This window comes from Mycteria americana, chromosome 9 (assembly GCF_035582795.1).
Source record: "Mycteria americana isolate JAX WOST 10 ecotype Jacksonville Zoo and Gardens chromosome 9, USCA_MyAme_1.0, whole genome shotgun sequence".
NCBI classification, from domain to species: domain Eukaryota; kingdom Metazoa; phylum Chordata; class Aves; order Ciconiiformes; family Ciconiidae; genus Mycteria; species Mycteria americana.
The window spans coordinates 14,844,745-14,861,393 of NC_134373.1; the positions used below are offsets into that span (position 1 = coordinate 14,844,745).

Here is a 16,649-nt window from a genome sequence, read left to right on the forward strand (position 1 = left end):
GAGATCCTGTGGTCATTTTATTTGGGCTCACTCCTGGCCCTTGGATCTGAATATAGTATGAGTGTGGTATGGTAAGAACACTGCATCTCAGCCTCAGTACATGGGGCCCAAAATATTTTCTAGAGGAAGTGTAGGCAGCAATTACAAGCATACAAATAATGGTTTTGCTACTTTATTTACCTTTTAGTGATTATTAGAATTTATCTTTAACCTCCTTCAGGGATCTGTGGATCCCCGAGGAAGAGCAGTGGCCTACTACAAGTTGAGAGAATGCAGAAATTAAGATGATGTCCATTGCTCTCCTTTTATGCCTCCCATCTTCCAGAACAAAACTTTCAGGATAATTCACAAACCCACTTCTGTCTTGCCCCTCCTTCAAGGCATTAGGCATAAAACTGCCTTTTTTTTTTTGTTCTGTTGTTGGGTGGTTGTGGGGTTTTTGTTACTGTTTTTGTCCAACCTCTCCAATACTTGTGAATTGTGGAGTTTTCTGAATTAAAATGTGAGGGTCTGCACTACACAGATTAGTATGGGATTTTCCCCTTCTCCCAGGCAATATTCAGTGTGTGTCTCAAGGTTTACTTCTATAGCACATACAGTCCTCTGCCGTTCCCAGTATTATGGCAACTGAAAACTGATGATGGTTTCATTTATTTTTTAATTGGTCAATGATTGCTGTTCAAAAGCAATGAGGCCTTAATTGTTTACCCACATCCTTACCCTAGCCCTACAGTATTAATTCTGTTTCCTCAGTGCTGTCCCTCTTATGGCACTGGGCACTTGAGGATGGTGCCTTTAGCTGCTGCACACTGTCCCTGTTATCGCCACCTCACAAGAGTGTTCTGTCTTTAATACTTACAGGAATGCTGCAAAAGGTTACAGTTTTGCACTGATTTAGTTAGGGTTTGCTATGATGATTTTTAAAGTGACACTGCCTGATCTCCTATTTAGCATACCTCATAATTTGGTCTATGTGATTTTTGCCATTGGGATCAATGAGGAAGGCAACAGCTTCATTTTTGTAACCTTGCCTGGGTGTAAGTTAGCAGTCTCTCTTGCATTACATATGAATGTGTGTGGAATGACCAGGGGGAAAAAAGCAAGGAAAGTAACACTCGTTCTTAATACGCTCCTGTTGCTATTGTTTTATTCCCAAAGGACAATTTCTTGAGAGGGGACAGCTCCCGTAAAGTTCAGCACCAGCAGCAGAGGAAACCCAGGAAAAAAACGAAGCCACCTGCACTTACCAAAAAACACAAGAAGAAGAGAAGGCGAGGCCCACGCCGGCCCCAGAAACCCATTCCTCCTGCAGTGCCCCAAGGGAACCTCACCATGCCTGCCAGTGTCTCACTGCCAGTAGAGATGCCCCACATACGGTCAGTGGTAGCCCTGCCCCAGTTTGTCCACTGCTAGCTTGAACATTGTCACTGAGCACTGTAGAAAGGTGCGATGTTGCTGTGCTGAGCATCTGGAGCAGGGCTAGAAATTGCGTCTCCATGTGACTGTTGAAAAAAACCTTAGAGGGGTCATTTTAGATTTGAGCAATTAATTGAGTTTGATGGATAAAATGTCTTGCTACTGATGCCCATCTTAGGTATTTAATCAACAGGCTAAGTGTAAGCCTCCTAAAGAAACTTTCTAAAAGCATTTCTTTCCTCGATGATGGGGAAAAAAAAAAAAAGGTGTGGGGAAACACCCATTATAGATGCATATGCATTCATAGTTGCTTTTTGGAGGAATTGGGAGTTGAATACTGTGGACTAACGGTACTTTCTGTCCAGGAGCCCCTCCACACCAGAGCTGAGTGCCGATGAGCTGCCTGATGATATCGCCAACGAAATCACAGACATTCCACATGACTTGGAATTGAATCAGGAGGACTTCTCTGATGTCCTGCCACGGCTGCCCGATGACTTGCAGGATTTTGATTTCTTTGAAGGTACCATTTTATTTTATGCTAATGTGAACGCAGTCAGTGAACTGAAGAAGTGAGTGTTTCTAAAATACATTTTGAGGGGTTGCTTGCTTTTCTACAGAGGCAATAACTTCTAGACAAGGAAGTGTGCGTTTGCTCTATTGTTTGTTTGTGAGCTCTGAAGTAAAGCAGACTTTAAGGAGACTGGTGTGTGTAGTTCTCTGCTTACTCTTAGAATTACTGCTCTGCAAATCCTAATTGGTTTAGTATTTTAATAATTCATTTTACATTTCTACTGCCTGTCAGTGTTGCAGTTTAATCAAGAGTGTTCTCAGTAATGGCATCTTTCTGCCATCGAGTGGGGCTGGAATCACAGTCAATGTTGGCCTTTGATAAAAGGAGAAGAGAGTGAGAATAAAATCTTTAAATACATTTTTGAAACTAGCTTTTGATCAGAACTGTGCCTGAATTTCTGGATTCTAAAGCTCAGTACCTATCACAGATAACAAAGAAATTAGAACAGCCCAGAGTTGGGGTATGTGATTTCTTTGGTCATTTTCTGATATGACATGACGTCACACTGTGTTTGAGTTGAAATTAACCTAAATTATACTGACTGTGTACATTTTAGGTCCAGGCTGTAATGTGGTAAGTAGAAGGGCATTTGTGGACTATTTGTGTTATTGCAGCATTGAAGAAAATCTTATTTAAGCATTTTTACTTTAAGTCTAGTGAGTTTGGGAGGCATCTTGTATTGTAGTATGTGGAAGAAGAGGGTGGAGAGAAGGAATTCCATTGATGAGGAAGGTGTAATTCCTCATTTTTCTTACCTTGCTTACCTAATGGAACACTGGTGAAGGAAACTTTCTGTGTACCGCAAGCCATTCTGGAAGGTTATCATACACTGCAGCTCTGTACTGAGCTGTCTGTACATCTGCATCCATAGAGTGCCAGTGCTGGGCTCACCTAAGAGGAGCATGCTAACTTCTGGTGTCCCTGTTTCTGCAGGTAAAAATGGAGATCTCCTTCCGACTACAGAAGAGGCTGAAGAACTGGAACGGGCCCTGCAGGCTGTAACTTCTCTTGAGTGCCTGAGTACCATTGGAGTACTTACACAGACAGATGGTGTGCCAGTTCAGGAGCTGTCAGATAGAGGGATAGGGGTGTTCTCTACAGGTGCTGGAGCTCCAGGAATGCAGTCCTTGAGTCGAGAGGTTAACACGGATCTGGGGGAGCTGTTGAATGGGCGTATAGTACATGATAATTTCTCCGGTCTGGAGCTGGATGAGAACTTGCTCCGTTCTGCTACCTTGTCCAACCCACCTACGCCCCTGGCAGGGCAGATCCAGGGGCAATTCTCAGCCCCAGCCAACGTCGGCCTTACTTCTGCCACTCTCATAAGCCAGAGTGGCCTTGGGGAGAGAGCCTTCCCAGGACAGTTTCATGGACTTCATGATGGCAGCCATGCCTCCCAGAGGCCCCACCCTGCCCAGCTGCTGAGCAAGGCAGATGACCTGATCACCTCACGACAGCAATACAGCAGTGACCATTCACACTCCTCACCCCATGGAAGCCATTATGATAGTGAGCATGTGCCGTCTCCCTACAGTGACCATATCACATCCCCTCACACCACATCCTTTTCTGGTGATAACTTGGCAGCTACCTTCTCAGCAGAGATGCCCATGATGGCACAGCACTTGCTCCCAACTCAGCTGGATGTGCCACTTAGCGGGGTGGTCAACCCCAGAACTCACTGGGGAAATCTTCCTGTCAATCTTGGGGACCCCTCTCCATTTAGCAACCTTCTTGGTGCAGATGGACACCTCCTGTCCACCTCCCTGTCCACACCACCTACCACCTCGCACTCAGAGACCACACAGCCTGCCTTCGCCACTGTGACCCCCAACAGCTCCAGTGTGCTTCCGGGGTTACCACAGACCAGTTTTAGTGGCATGGGTCCTGCCTCCGCTGAACTCATGGCCTCCACCTCCCCTAAACAACAGCTCCCTCAGTTCAGCGCAGCCTTCGGGCACCAGCTGAGCTCCCACAGTGGCATCCCCAAGGACCTGCAGCCCAGCCACAGCTCCATAGCTCCTCCCACGGGCTTCGCAGTGACCGGTGCCACCGCTACCAGTACCAATAACGCATCTGCGCCCTTCACCACCTCCAACTGAGCTTGTCTGCCTGGCTCTGTGCAGGTAGATGGGGGACCTGTGTTTTCTATCTTTCCTTTTTTCCTTTTTCTTTATTTTTTCTGTCCTCCCTTCCCCTTTTTTTTAAGAGGGGGTTGAGAAGACGACCCCTGCTTCAGTACTGACCAGGGTTAGCCCTCTGTGAACCTTGCTGTAGCGTTCACATGTGCTTGTTACGCACCGGTGCTCATTTATTGCAGGCAGGTTCACCGTTCCCCAATAATTCCTTAAGGATACAGCACAGTTGCTGATGTAATTGATCTTAGCAGTAAGACCTAGAAATGGGAAGATACCTCAGATTACTGATGCATGTTACTGTTTCCTAGGGTTCGGATCAGTGCTTGCCATCCCATTAGCATCTGGTAGAAAGTTTTCCAGTGGGCAGAAGTCTCTTGATTTTTTTTTTTTTTTTTTAAATTTACTTTTTTTCCAAAGGTAGCATCTGGCATGGAAAACTTGGCTGCACGCATTGATTTGAGAATGGTGCACTAAGTCCTAAATCAAGATCATGGTTCAGAGATGAGTTTGGCAGTTTCTTAAAATAGTCTCTTGACCTCCTCTGTGTGCGTGTGCGTGTTTAGGGTGCAGGGAGCAGCAGTTCCTTTTCTTCTTTTGGTGAAGAAGTGGGAGTTGTCCCCTTCCAGAACTGGTCACTGTTCTTACTGCATGCTGATTTTTGGTTTTTTATTATGATGATTTTTAATTCATTGAGCAGCAAGGGGATCAGTTGACTGGTTGCCCAGAATCTGAAAGCTGATATGAAGTTAGCCCAGGGGAAAAAAAGAAAAACAGAAGGGTCATGGATTAGTGAAGATTCCTGTGCAGAAATTCCCTCCCTTGCTGAATTACTGTGGCCTTGTAGCATTGATGATTTGCCTTTTCAAGTGTGGCTTTGTCCAGAACTCCTTGTCTGACAGGCTGACAGGTATTTCCCAGCTGAAACTGGAAGAATTTGGTTGGTATTATGCCCATCCACACAAGTCTAGGTCAGACCCTTTGGTAAGTTTCAAATGGATGCATTTCTCAAATTATGTCTAGCTATTGAGATTTTCTTGGATAGTTTCTTTCCCCCCTGGGAGCCATATAGTTTTTTGCCGCTTGTAGGGTTTGATGCTCTGTATGGGAAGCTGAATGTATGTAAGGAACTAGCAGGTACCTATCAGCAGTCATGGCTAACCAAAAGAGAAATCACTAAAGCAAAATAGAGAGATAAGAATTCCTTCTGTCTGCAGGACAGTCTTGCTTTTACTGCCCACCTGCTAAAGGTAGTATTCAGACTGTTTGGTGGTAATTTCAGTTCTTAAAGAAAGGAGTCCACTAGGTTTTAGATTTTTTCTTTTATTTAATGTTTTTTAATCCAAGAGATAACAGCAGCAGAAATTCTGAGGTGTTTACTTGCATCTCTTTATCAGGAAGGGAAAAAAGGAATTTGCTTGTGACTTTATAGGGCTCAAACTTGCTACTGTACTCTGACTTTGACTGTAAAAGTAGCTCCTACTTAATATAACAAGTCTCTACTCTTCTTGGTTTGTTTCTGAGATGCAGATGAGAGAGAATAGAAAATCCCACATTTCAGTCTCTTACTGTAGAAGACAGATTTCATTCTACCTTGTGGTAAAATGTCCTACCTGCATGTATTCTAGTCTAATTCAGGAAATTAAGAAATACGAAGCACATGTAATAGAGAGGCCTAATAAATTGTTTGAGCAAGGGATCATTGAATGAAGTTTAGATGCTATAGAAATTCATTTTGTTAGCAGTCAGGCCCACACCAAAATCTCTGACCCAAACCTCTCCTTCCATCTTGCTAAGGAACAGAATTTAAATGGGATAGGTCTTGTGTCTTCTTGCTATCATAGCAACCATACTATCCCTCTTTTCTTGAAAGATTTGTGCTCCTTGAATATAAAGGAGTATGGATGATGCATATGTCCTTTTCTGAAATTGCAAGTGTATGTGGGTGGAGGAAACAACAATTATTTTCATGCTTCTGTTGTTATGAAGTCCTTATTTCATACTTGGTAAAATAGATCTTAATAAGCCGAATATTTTTAAGTGGTGATTTAAATATGTTTGTAACATTTAAATGTTTTTAAATCATGTAAAAAGTTGAATTGAAGCCTATGAAATCCTGCTTGTGATTGTCCTGCTGATTGAGGAATGCCCAGTGGTATTGTGAAATGAGGCAAATCTGACAAGGCATTTATTTATTTTTGTATTATGTTCCCCATACTTTGTTGAGGAGACAACTGTTTGATTTGCAAATTATTTTCGTTGTGTCCTTATACCTTCTTCAATGTGTTTGGGTGACTGGCTGAAAAAGAGTGGAGAACTAGTATACCAAATGGTTAATTCTTTAATCTGCTTGTGTATTAATGTCATTTTAGAGGATGTTAATTTCTATAAATTGGTTTCAGGACTTTGGTCTTGAAATCGTTCTTGTGCCCATCAAACTCTTTAATGAAGCTGCAGCTAGTGCAGAGTGTATTTGCCCCACATCACATTTCTCTTTCTTAGCAAATGCTGGGGGGGGAAGGGAGGAGAGGAACTGAGAGCCAAGTTCTGCCTGCTTGCGTTGGTATAAATTACAGAGGAGCTCTTTGGTCTAAGGTCACTGGGAGTTTGTACTGGTCTAACTCAGAACAGAACCCAACTCCTAATCTGAGCATTGATTTAGACAGGGAATTTCAAAAGCTGTCAAAGCTATGCAGGTCTGTAATTCCCATTTGAAATCAATGGCCGTTACATACCTGCATTCCTTTAAGGCAGCCTAGGGTATCAACTCTCTTCCCCCACTTAGACTTCAATTTTTGTACATCCCTTGATGGCTCTTCCCTGAAAAGTGACTACGTAACATTTTTCAATGAGCAAACTAAGTTTGCAATAAAGCTGCACTTTTAAAAATAAACTTCGGTTTGTATACATTTGAAATAGGAATCCCTCTGTCTTGTCTGACACAGAGTTCTGAAATGGGCCACCACTCTTGCCTTTTCCTGGTTCACCTCCTGTTTTTTCACTGCTGCCGACTTCATGGTTACAGCCTACCAAGCAGTTACGGGTCTTGATCTTAGCTTTACAAGGTGGATCATTCCAGGTGGGCTTCTACACCCACACAACCTGTTGACTCTAGTGAATCAGTGTCTTACTGTTGGATGCGAGAGATCCAGTCTGAGAGGTCTGTGCAGCCAGAGATGTTTCACACCTCTTCCTCTGGGAAATACTGCAGGTCTGGTTAAGGTGGTCCTCAAGGCTGTTATTTATGTGGTTCCTGAGTAGAATCTATGCTCTCTCGCAAAGGTTTTTGACTATCATCTCCTTGTATAGCAATTAGCACTCTAATCACCCTTTCACCAAAGATCCAGTGTAGCAATTTCAGTCCATTGATTTGAGATGGTCGATACCTGCCATGCCCTTTACGTGTTAGCAAATGGAATAAAGCTAGTTGAACCTAAAAGGTAATTTCTTTACATAAGGTTTGAGTTTTAAAGAATTGGAAAAAAAATTAGAGTATAATACCAGTAACATCATTTTTGGTAATAATAGCACCTCAGTTAGTCTTTGTACAAAAGTACTTAACACAAGATGAACTTTGACAGTGTACAGAGGCTCATCAGGAACAGCCTCATGCTGGCCTAGTGTGTAAGGCATTCTGTAAGACACGCTTTGACATTTCCTTTCACTTAGGCAGACTTTATGCCAACTTTGAGGGGAGCCATATGCACTTAGATACCTCAAAGTTGATTTATTCTTTGGCCTTGCAATTACTATGATACAAGAAGATGTATGTATGATGCAAGAAGATGGAAAAGATGCATCATTTTGTCTCCTCCTGCCTTCCAGTTCCTCCAGGTTCTTGCTTAGCTCCCTTCTCATTAGTAGCATGCTCTCTGTGGTTGGGCATAAAGGCTTTAAACTGATAATGGTGAGAGGTAGCACAGTTGCAGGTGTGCCTCGGACATTGTGGAGAAGACAGCAATAGCTAGATTTCCCACTTCATTCAGCAGGTTAGTGAAATGAGGATTTGTAGTTCTCATTTGGAAAGCATTGGAAGGCCCCAAGAAGCTTATCACCTGCTAGGCAAAAATCAGACATGGTACTGGAAGTACAAATGCAAGGAAAAAAATGTCCAAGGAGAGTCATCTGTAACAGCAAAGAGAAGCCAAGGGAAGTAGTGGGGTTTTTTAATGTGGTTTTGTTGGTTTTTTTTTTTGTTGGGTTTTTTTTTTTTTTTAGAGGGAGATAGGTATTAGTTGAAAAATTAATAAGTTAATTAAGTTCTGTTTTGAGCTGTTAGGCACAGTGTGATGCCACTCGCTGCAGGGGCATGGCCAAGGCGAAGGGCCCAGGATTGAACCTGCAAACCAGTAGCCAAATTCAGTCTCAAGCTTCATTTTGCGGTAACCACATCTAAATGCAGTCTGGGATTGAATCTGCTTGCCAGGAAAGAAGAGTCTCATGAAGGAGTACAACAACCAGTGGACAGGTGTCTTCCCTGAGAAGCAGGCCCTGGTAGTTACATACACGTGTTGTTAGTCTGCTTCTGAACTCCAGCTCCTCCCTGAGCTCCTGCAGCATCGTGGCTGCTGCATTCCCTGTGGGCATCGGCAGGGCTCCAGGGGTATTTCTCCTTGTCTTTGTGCTGCAACGAGCTGAGTCCACTGGTGAATTCTCCAACAGTACAAGCCTTTGGGCAGGGAGGCGGGAAACATTTTTAGAAGAGCCAGCTACCTGCAGTTGAATCTTACAAGACTTGTAGGGTGCAGGGACGGTGGCAGGAGGTGCTTTCAGCAGACAAACAATAGAAAACTTAACTGCAGTGATCTTCTGCAGTGAGGCATTTGCGTGGGTGTCTGGGCAGCTTCCCTGGTGGGTTGTTTCCTTTGCTTTTGTATTTTTGCCATTACGTGTGAAGGGGTCTCCTGTGCGGGCCTGTTGCAAGGTCTGGTGGTGGTGGAAATACTAACTGAAGGCAGAGTTTTGGGCTAATGTGCTGACCAGAGCTTTAGGTGTTTCTGATCTTCTGGTCATAAGGTCTTTCTGATCTCTTGGGTAACGTTTAATGATGGGGTGTTGTGGGCTGCTTCTCATACCTCCTTTATTTCCTTCCTCTCTACATTCTTCATCATTCTTTCTTTTATTCTCCCATTCTCAGATACTTCTCCAGTGTAAGTAATGCCAACCGGTAAGTCTTCCGTGGTCCTGAGCGAAAAGGAGGAGACATTCCTGCAATTCATAATACACATTTTGGATGCTAGAACGACAGTGCAATAGATCAAAGTATTTCTCAGATCAGTGAGTAAGATGATGTTTCACAGCACGCTAATATGTCATGAACTAGATGCTGAGGGTACAACGTTGATCATGGGAGTGCACATGCTAGCAGTGAATGTGCAGGTGTTTTTAGCAAGAGTTTACCTTCTCACAGGTTCCTCTTCTTTTGAGAAGTGCATCAGTAGAAAGTCATGAAGAAAAATTTAAATTATTCTTTTTAACACCCGCAAGCCCAAATAAAAGTAAGGAGGGTTGGTGGAAAAATCTACATTTGTGTTTACTAAACTTAAACTTGGACTTTAGGAGAGGTCTGGTCATGAGAGACCTTAGCTCTATCAGGTAAAGTTTTGGGTTTTTTTCTTTAAAACTAGACAAAAACACTGTTGTTGGGAAAGAAAAGTTTGGTGGAGGAGAAGGAGTTACAAAAGATGTGTCTTAGAACAATTTTCTCACTCATGTCTTCAGCCATTTTTTAAAAAAACAAGTGACTGTTTTGGGAGCTTTTCCCTTTGCCATTCTGCTACTTCTCATGGTTGTTGGGTTCTTTGCTTTCTGCTGTTTTATTCTGCTTTCACATACTCCTCCTCTGGCTACTATGGAATAAGGTAGTGGAAGCATGAAAGGGGAAAGTGGGCTTGGCTGTAGATTGACAGCAATGGTTGGAGAAGGCTTTCTTTTTCTGTCTCTTTGAAATAAGTGTTGGCACCTTTTCAGTCTGCTCTGGCTCATAGAATTCGGTTTGGAAGTGACCAGGATGAAACTTGGGCTTTTGACCTTAAAACTGTACTTATTCGATGTAGAAAAATGCATTCTTCCTACTCCTTCCCCTTGCTAGTCCCCCAAACACACACACACAGTGAGATGTCCAGAGTACCAGTGTATCGACCGCATATGCGTGTTGAACTTGGTCCAGTAATGCTAATGTTTTACCTGCTTTCTGTCGTTGTCAGCCGGTGCCCACGGAGGTGAACTCTGGATAGGTAATGTTCCCAGATATCCTCTGGAAAACTTTAACTTTGGTGCAGATTGCTCTGATGTAGCTAACTGCGATGGCGTTGGCTTCTACCTTGGAGTGGACTGATTTACCCTGAAACGACTCTCTAACCTGCGTCTTAAAACAGTGTAGTTGGTTCCGGTGCAAATAGATTCATTCTGAAGTGATGGACAGTTCAATTCTCATGCAAAATAGCTACATCCTACCAGAAGGGGTTGAACCAGTTTCTCTGAACAGTGATGACCTTCACTGTACAGTTTTGGGTATGTCTCAGGGATTCCTTGTGGAAATAAGGGCAGTTAACAAAAAACAAAAAAAAAGTAAATAGTTTTAAAAGTAAATAATAATTTAAGGTAGAGCGTCACCTAAGTGAGAGCGCAAGAAGGAGAAATCTTTGTTCAGTTTTATAGTCCACGGTGTCTGGCTTAGGGACTCTTTCTCTTCTCGGGGCTCTCATCTCAAGTTCAACATACAGAATCTTTTTCATCACGCTCAGCTTTAAACTTTTTATTTAAAGATACCCTTCCCCAATGAGCTTTCAGAATACTTATTGTAGATTTTAAGAGAAATGGTATATTAATTTATGCTATTAACATCACCTCATAAATTATAAGTTTTATACTAAAGCTGTATTGAGTGTAATGAATTATGTTGCATATGTGTTTTTAATAGCTATAAAATTATATACAAGCTTTTTTGGAAAAACAAACTAGTGAAGCACCTTTTTACACTGGATCTTTGCCGTGTCAAGGTGTACAGCTATTCTTTGCTACCTTGCAGATATCTATATCTATATATAGATATATATATAAATAAAATAAAATGGTATCCTGTATCAACAAAGCATAGAACTCTTTTTAACCCTTATATTACTGTTCCTATAACTCTTTTTAAATTTTATTTTGAGTGTTACATTCTGCAATAATTTATCCGTGGTTTGTACCTATGATTAGAAATTTAGTTACAGGGTAAATAGATCAAATTAAAAGAATCCAACTACTGTAGCTGGAAGTTGTGAACCAAGTTTGTAAGACCTTTTCTTTTTTTTTTAAATGTATTTATTTCCAGTTAGCTCTGTGAGTTGGAATTTGAAAAGTCAGAACATTAGGAATCTACGGTGTCTTATTCAGGATTTTTCCCCTCCTTTCCTCACAAAGGAATTCCCACTGTGACTTATAAATAGAATTAGACTGCTTGTGTGCATGTATGTATTATATATACACACAAAAAATATGCATTGGGGGGGGCTGTATGTGCGATACGAATGTGTATATTGTAGGTCATAGTTTTGTAAAGAGAAAAGTAGTCAAGAGGTGATGGAATGTATTGTAGAAATGTGATTATTTAGTAGGGGGTTGTTATGTCCTCACTGTTGTATAAAGAACTGAAACTCTCTACTACATAATCTTCTGTTATAAGGCTAACTCTGATATCATGTCAATTTTACTGTTTTTTAAATGAGTTGCATTGAGCCCTGTTTAAAATGCCATGAAAATACCAAGCTCCCAAAGACAGCCTTTAAATAAAACAAATGAGGGAGGAGGAGGGATGGGAGAAATGAGCGATATTTTTCAGGAGAAATTGAAATGGGAAGGTCTGCATTCGGTGGGATGGGGAGGCATGGGAGTTGCTGTATCTTTGCAAATTAATACCCAAATCTCCTATGGTCTGACTTGGAAAATGTTGTCAATCTCAGTGTACTTGTGTTTTCAAATTAGGTTGCAAGGGGCACTGTTTGTGGGGTGATCTCCATTCTGTAAAAGGATCTTGTCTGCAAAGTAGATTCTTTTCTTTCCTGAGGGTCTTGGCGTGTATTAATTTTGCCCAGAATTGCTGTTGGGGGATTGCAGAACAAAATACAATTTCAATCCAGGGAGTTTCACTTGTGCTGTGAAATTCTGAATTTAATTATGACCGCTTAACTCTTTTTTCATAATTGGAGAAGGAAGATTTCTTTATGGGAGTTCTCACTTGAAACTGTGAGAAGTCAGAAACATTCTTACAGATTGGCATACTCTTCATACTGTTTTATTTAGGCTGGAGAAAGTAACCTAATTGTTATTTATTCATACAGTATCACTTTTAATGATGATGATCTTGGTGACTTTAAAAATCTGTTTAGAAAAACAGAACTTCCAGTATTCCACAGACATTTGAATTTTTGAAGGCTTTTTTTAAGCAGTCGCAAATCAAATCTTAGTTTTCAAATTTTTTTTTTTTTTATATCCCCCTCCCTATCAGTATGTTGATACCCCCCAGGCATCCCTCCCCCTCCCCCCCTCCCCGCAATTCGTTTCTGGCACATATGCATACAAGTGAAAGGGCAGGGAGGTGGAAGTTGTCAGAGGCCTTTCCTTCTGCTTATTTGGTGGTAATGGGAGTTAGCAGCATAAATCTTTATGCCTTTATGGGGAAGAATAGACCCATTTTTGTGTATACCTGTACAGAGAGATATATCTGTATATGAGATGTTGGTAGCACTTTGCTGAATGTGGACTTGCCCTCATGATGTACAATAAATACGTATGAATGCAATCAATCTAAATCTATATATACATGCATACAGATGTATAGATGGAATATACGTTGTATCACACACATGTACATTAGTTGTAACATGAGTAAGTGTGTGAGCTAAAGAGAGAGACTATCCACGTAACATATGTGTAACAGGTAAGCACTTGTGCCAAACAAGGTTGTTTTAATTCTTCTGAGGGATTTGGATGACATCAGTGACTGATCTGAGCTTGGTCACCATTGATTTGTGTTACCTCAGCCCTCACAGTGGAGTTTCCTTGGTACGTTTCTGCTTTTGTTCATTCTATATTAATACTCGTTGAGGCCTCTTGCAATGCCAACCTCTTCTGCTTCTCTGCTCCATTGCCTCCATTCCAGCTCCTCCTTGTCCCCGCATCTCTACAGTTTCTCTTGCTAGCAGCAATCAGCTTTAACGGCCCAATCCAGCTCTGCTTATGCATTAGGGCAATTCTCTTGGTGACGGTAGTGGCAGCTGAATTGGGCCCTGAGCACTTGCTTGAACTTACGCAGAATTTCCCAGCTATTCAACTGTGCTTGCGTAAGACTGCAATTGATTTGCAGATGAACACAAACTTTTCTTAGAACCTGATGCAAAGCTTCCTAGCATATTAAAAGGTTAACCCAGCATTGTATTTTCGAGGTAAATGTTCAAAATGAGAGAAATGCACCCACCGAAAATTACCAATTTTCAGCCCCAGGGAGAAAAAGTGCGTTTGGTTTGAGTTTCCCGTAACGCAGGCAGTAAGCAGAAGGCAGCCCTGTGCTCTGTGCTGAGCAGTGGGGTTGTCATCAAATGTATCAAGAGAAACACAGCTTGTTACATTTTACCATTAAACAGATTTGAAAACGAGCTGCAGAGTTGACCATTAACATGCTAGCACTTTGCATCTAATTGTGTATTGAATGATCTTGCTTATGCAAGTAAATTGTGGTTTTAAGTATTTTATTTTCTGTTTTCTGGCTAAATGGAGCTTCTATATCCTTTTAGCAGAAAGCAGCTGTCAGAAACCTGCTCAGTCACATTTAAGCACTGTTGAAACTCCTGGCTAACTTAGGCTTCAGTTTCAATGTAGAATGCTGCTCCAGTTCTGTCATCGAGCCGTACTGCATTCCATGTTTTCAGTATGGATATGGCACGATTTTTCTTGGCCACAATTCAGCCATGGAATTTTGTCTTCCTTGCATTTCTATTAGAAAAAGGTAACTGGTGTACTGTTCCATCTGAGCTTTCATGCAATCATACACGATGATTTCTATAATACATATGTTCGGGCGTGTGTATGGGTATGTCTGTGTACTGTGTGTGTATAATACATATTTATACGCACACATATATTACGCTATTTCAGTTTATGTATGTGGAGAATGTACCTGTTGGTTCTCTCCTGATATATACTCATGCATACGTATATTAAATATGTATATAGAGTGTAGATGTCCTGCATATACATGTGTATATGTTATGAACCTTGGTTGGCAATTTTTTTTCCCACTTTTTGCAGATTGCTGTCCCTTATGACATATTTTCACTGAAGCTGCATTATATAGAAGAAATGGAGAAATGTGTTATCAAAGTTTTATTTTAAAAAGGAGACTCTTAATTATCTAAAGCCATTTGTAATTGTCTTTTGAATTTTTACTAGAAGGGTTGTTATTTTAAAAAAGAAAAAAAAAGAAAAAAAAGAGAAAACAAAAAACCAAAAACAAGCAGACAAGCCCTTACTCTCACCATCACTTAGATGGACATAAGAAAGAAATGGAAACACAAGTTTCTAAGTATTTATTTCCTTCAGGGGTTCCCGAGGCATACTGTAATCGCATTCTACCCCATCCCCCCTTTTGTCCAATTATAATTAATGATTCATGGTTTCTTTTACACAGCTTTTCCCCTCATTACTTTACTTTCGTAAATCATTGCTCACCTCCTACATTCAATAGTACTGATATCACTAAGGAGATTTCACGTCCTTTTGTCCTTTTCAGGAGAAATACCAGTGCATCACTATTGTGTTACATTTTAACATACTTTGTGGAGGATGGATGTTTTTATTGAAGATGTCTGTAACAAGTCTTTAACTTATTTAATGTGAGAAGCCTTCATTGGAATCTAACGTTTGTTTGTTTCCAACGAGTTTCTGCAACTGTTTTTTCACCAACATATTAAGTAGTTCCCTTCTTATTTGATGCCTGAGGTTTTAGGGTTTGGGTTTATTGTTGTGGGTTTGGTGTCCCCCCCTTCAATTCCCCAAAATGTTTATCTGCAAGTGGAGCAAAACAGATGTCAGAATCTCAACCAATATCCTTTTTGCAGTTAAGGGTAAATATCTTTATCCTAGATTTGATAAAAGAGAAGGTGGCAAACGGACAATCTGAAGTGCTTAGAGGGAACGCTCACTCTTTTTAAGGCTGTCTCAGAGAAGTTTGTGTTTGGTGTCATTTTAAAGGTAGCTTGATCACGCTTTGATATCAGAAACAGCCTTGTAACAAAGAGCCTCGTACAGTTGTTTGGCCACTAGAGTTTAAAATGTAAACAAGTTGCAGTGGGAAGGCAAAGGTGAGGCAGTGTATTTTGAACCAGTGAATTGTAGCTTGCAAACGTACCGATTTTGAAGTAACTGCATGGTAGCAAGGATTAGCAGTCTCTTACACCCCTTCCCTCTTCCCTCTCATCCCCGACACGTGTTCAGCATACCGTACATTGGGAAAAATAAACAACTTACTCCAGCAAAGCTAAATCCACTTAATGACTGCTTAAAGGGAACATACAAACCTGCATTGCTGCATCCCGTCTCATGGTATTAGCTGGAAGACTAGCTAATACGCACAAAAAGCCCAGTCCAGGTTTCTTCTGCGGATGTGTTGCTTTCAGAGAGTGTGGTGCATGGGGATGCCCGAGAAGAAGGGTCCCTTCCTACGGGGTCCCCGGCAGCGATAGCAACTCACACTACTGCTTCTAGTGCTGGAGGCTCACGGACAGCATTCCAGGGGCGGGTAGGAAAGCTCGCGTTTGTACTTTCCCTTTAAATAGGAAAGGTTGGCTTACATGTTCCTCATACTTCTCAATGAATGTACTGTATTACCATTTAAAAAAAAAAAAATCAATGAAATGATAATAGATTGGTCTCCTTTTGTTATCTGGTCCTTGTTTAATTTGTTTAAGGGTTTTTGTATACAAAAGTTTACATTTTTATGTATATTTTTCTTGTGTAAAAACTGATGTAATATGTGTATAAAACACTGTATGTATTATCTGTATATAGTGTGACAAAATGATTTTCTTTCTTTCTTTTGGATGTATTAATAAATCTTGCTGTGAAGTAGCCGTGTTTACTATTATGAAACCCTCTTCTCCAAGCCATTTTGCTAAGTCCGAGATGTATGAATATTGCCCAGGTGGAAATCTAATCCATAAAGTGATTTCTCTTTTCTTTTAAAATATATCCTAAGTACAGTTATTAAACTGTCCTTTGCTTAGATAGCTGTAGATTCTGATTCTGCTCTTGCTTATTCTCTACTGCTTTCTAATGACATTAGCTAATTAGTTTTGCAAACAAACTGGGGTCTTCAGTCTCAGTCCTGATTCTAATTATAGTGCTTTCTAGCTGTGGATCACTGGCCTGGAGACCAGATCCTCTTCATCTTGTTTTCTGGTTTGAGTTTGCAGAACTGTACTTGAAATATAATTTAAGGGGCATAGAATAGAATTTTGTCTTATATGTTGTTATGTTTTCTGAGA

General features: G+C 41.0%; 1 protein-coding gene across 4 annotated transcripts in view; it reads left to right on the top strand.

Annotated features, from left to right (window-relative positions):
• Positions 1 to 16,211, top strand: part of INO80D (INO80 complex subunit D) — a 46,284-nt gene extending 30,073 nt beyond the window's left edge. For 3 of the 4 annotated variants that reach the window (XM_075511457.1, XM_075511459.1, XM_075511458.1), the window contains 3 exons: positions 1,159 to 1,376; positions 1,782 to 1,939; positions 2,924 to 6,376. In XM_075511457.1, the coding sequence (XP_075367572.1) occupies positions 1,159 to 1,376; positions 1,782 to 1,939; positions 2,924 to 4,092 (1,545 nt within the window). In that variant the 3' untranslated portion in view covers positions 4,093 to 6,376. Of the gene's footprint in view, positions 1 to 1,158; positions 1,377 to 1,781; positions 1,940 to 2,923; positions 6,377 to 9,262 lie in introns of those variants that run through there. The other variant, XM_075511460.1, reaches the window with a different exon arrangement.
• Positions 16,212 to 16,649: the final 438 nt, after the last annotated feature.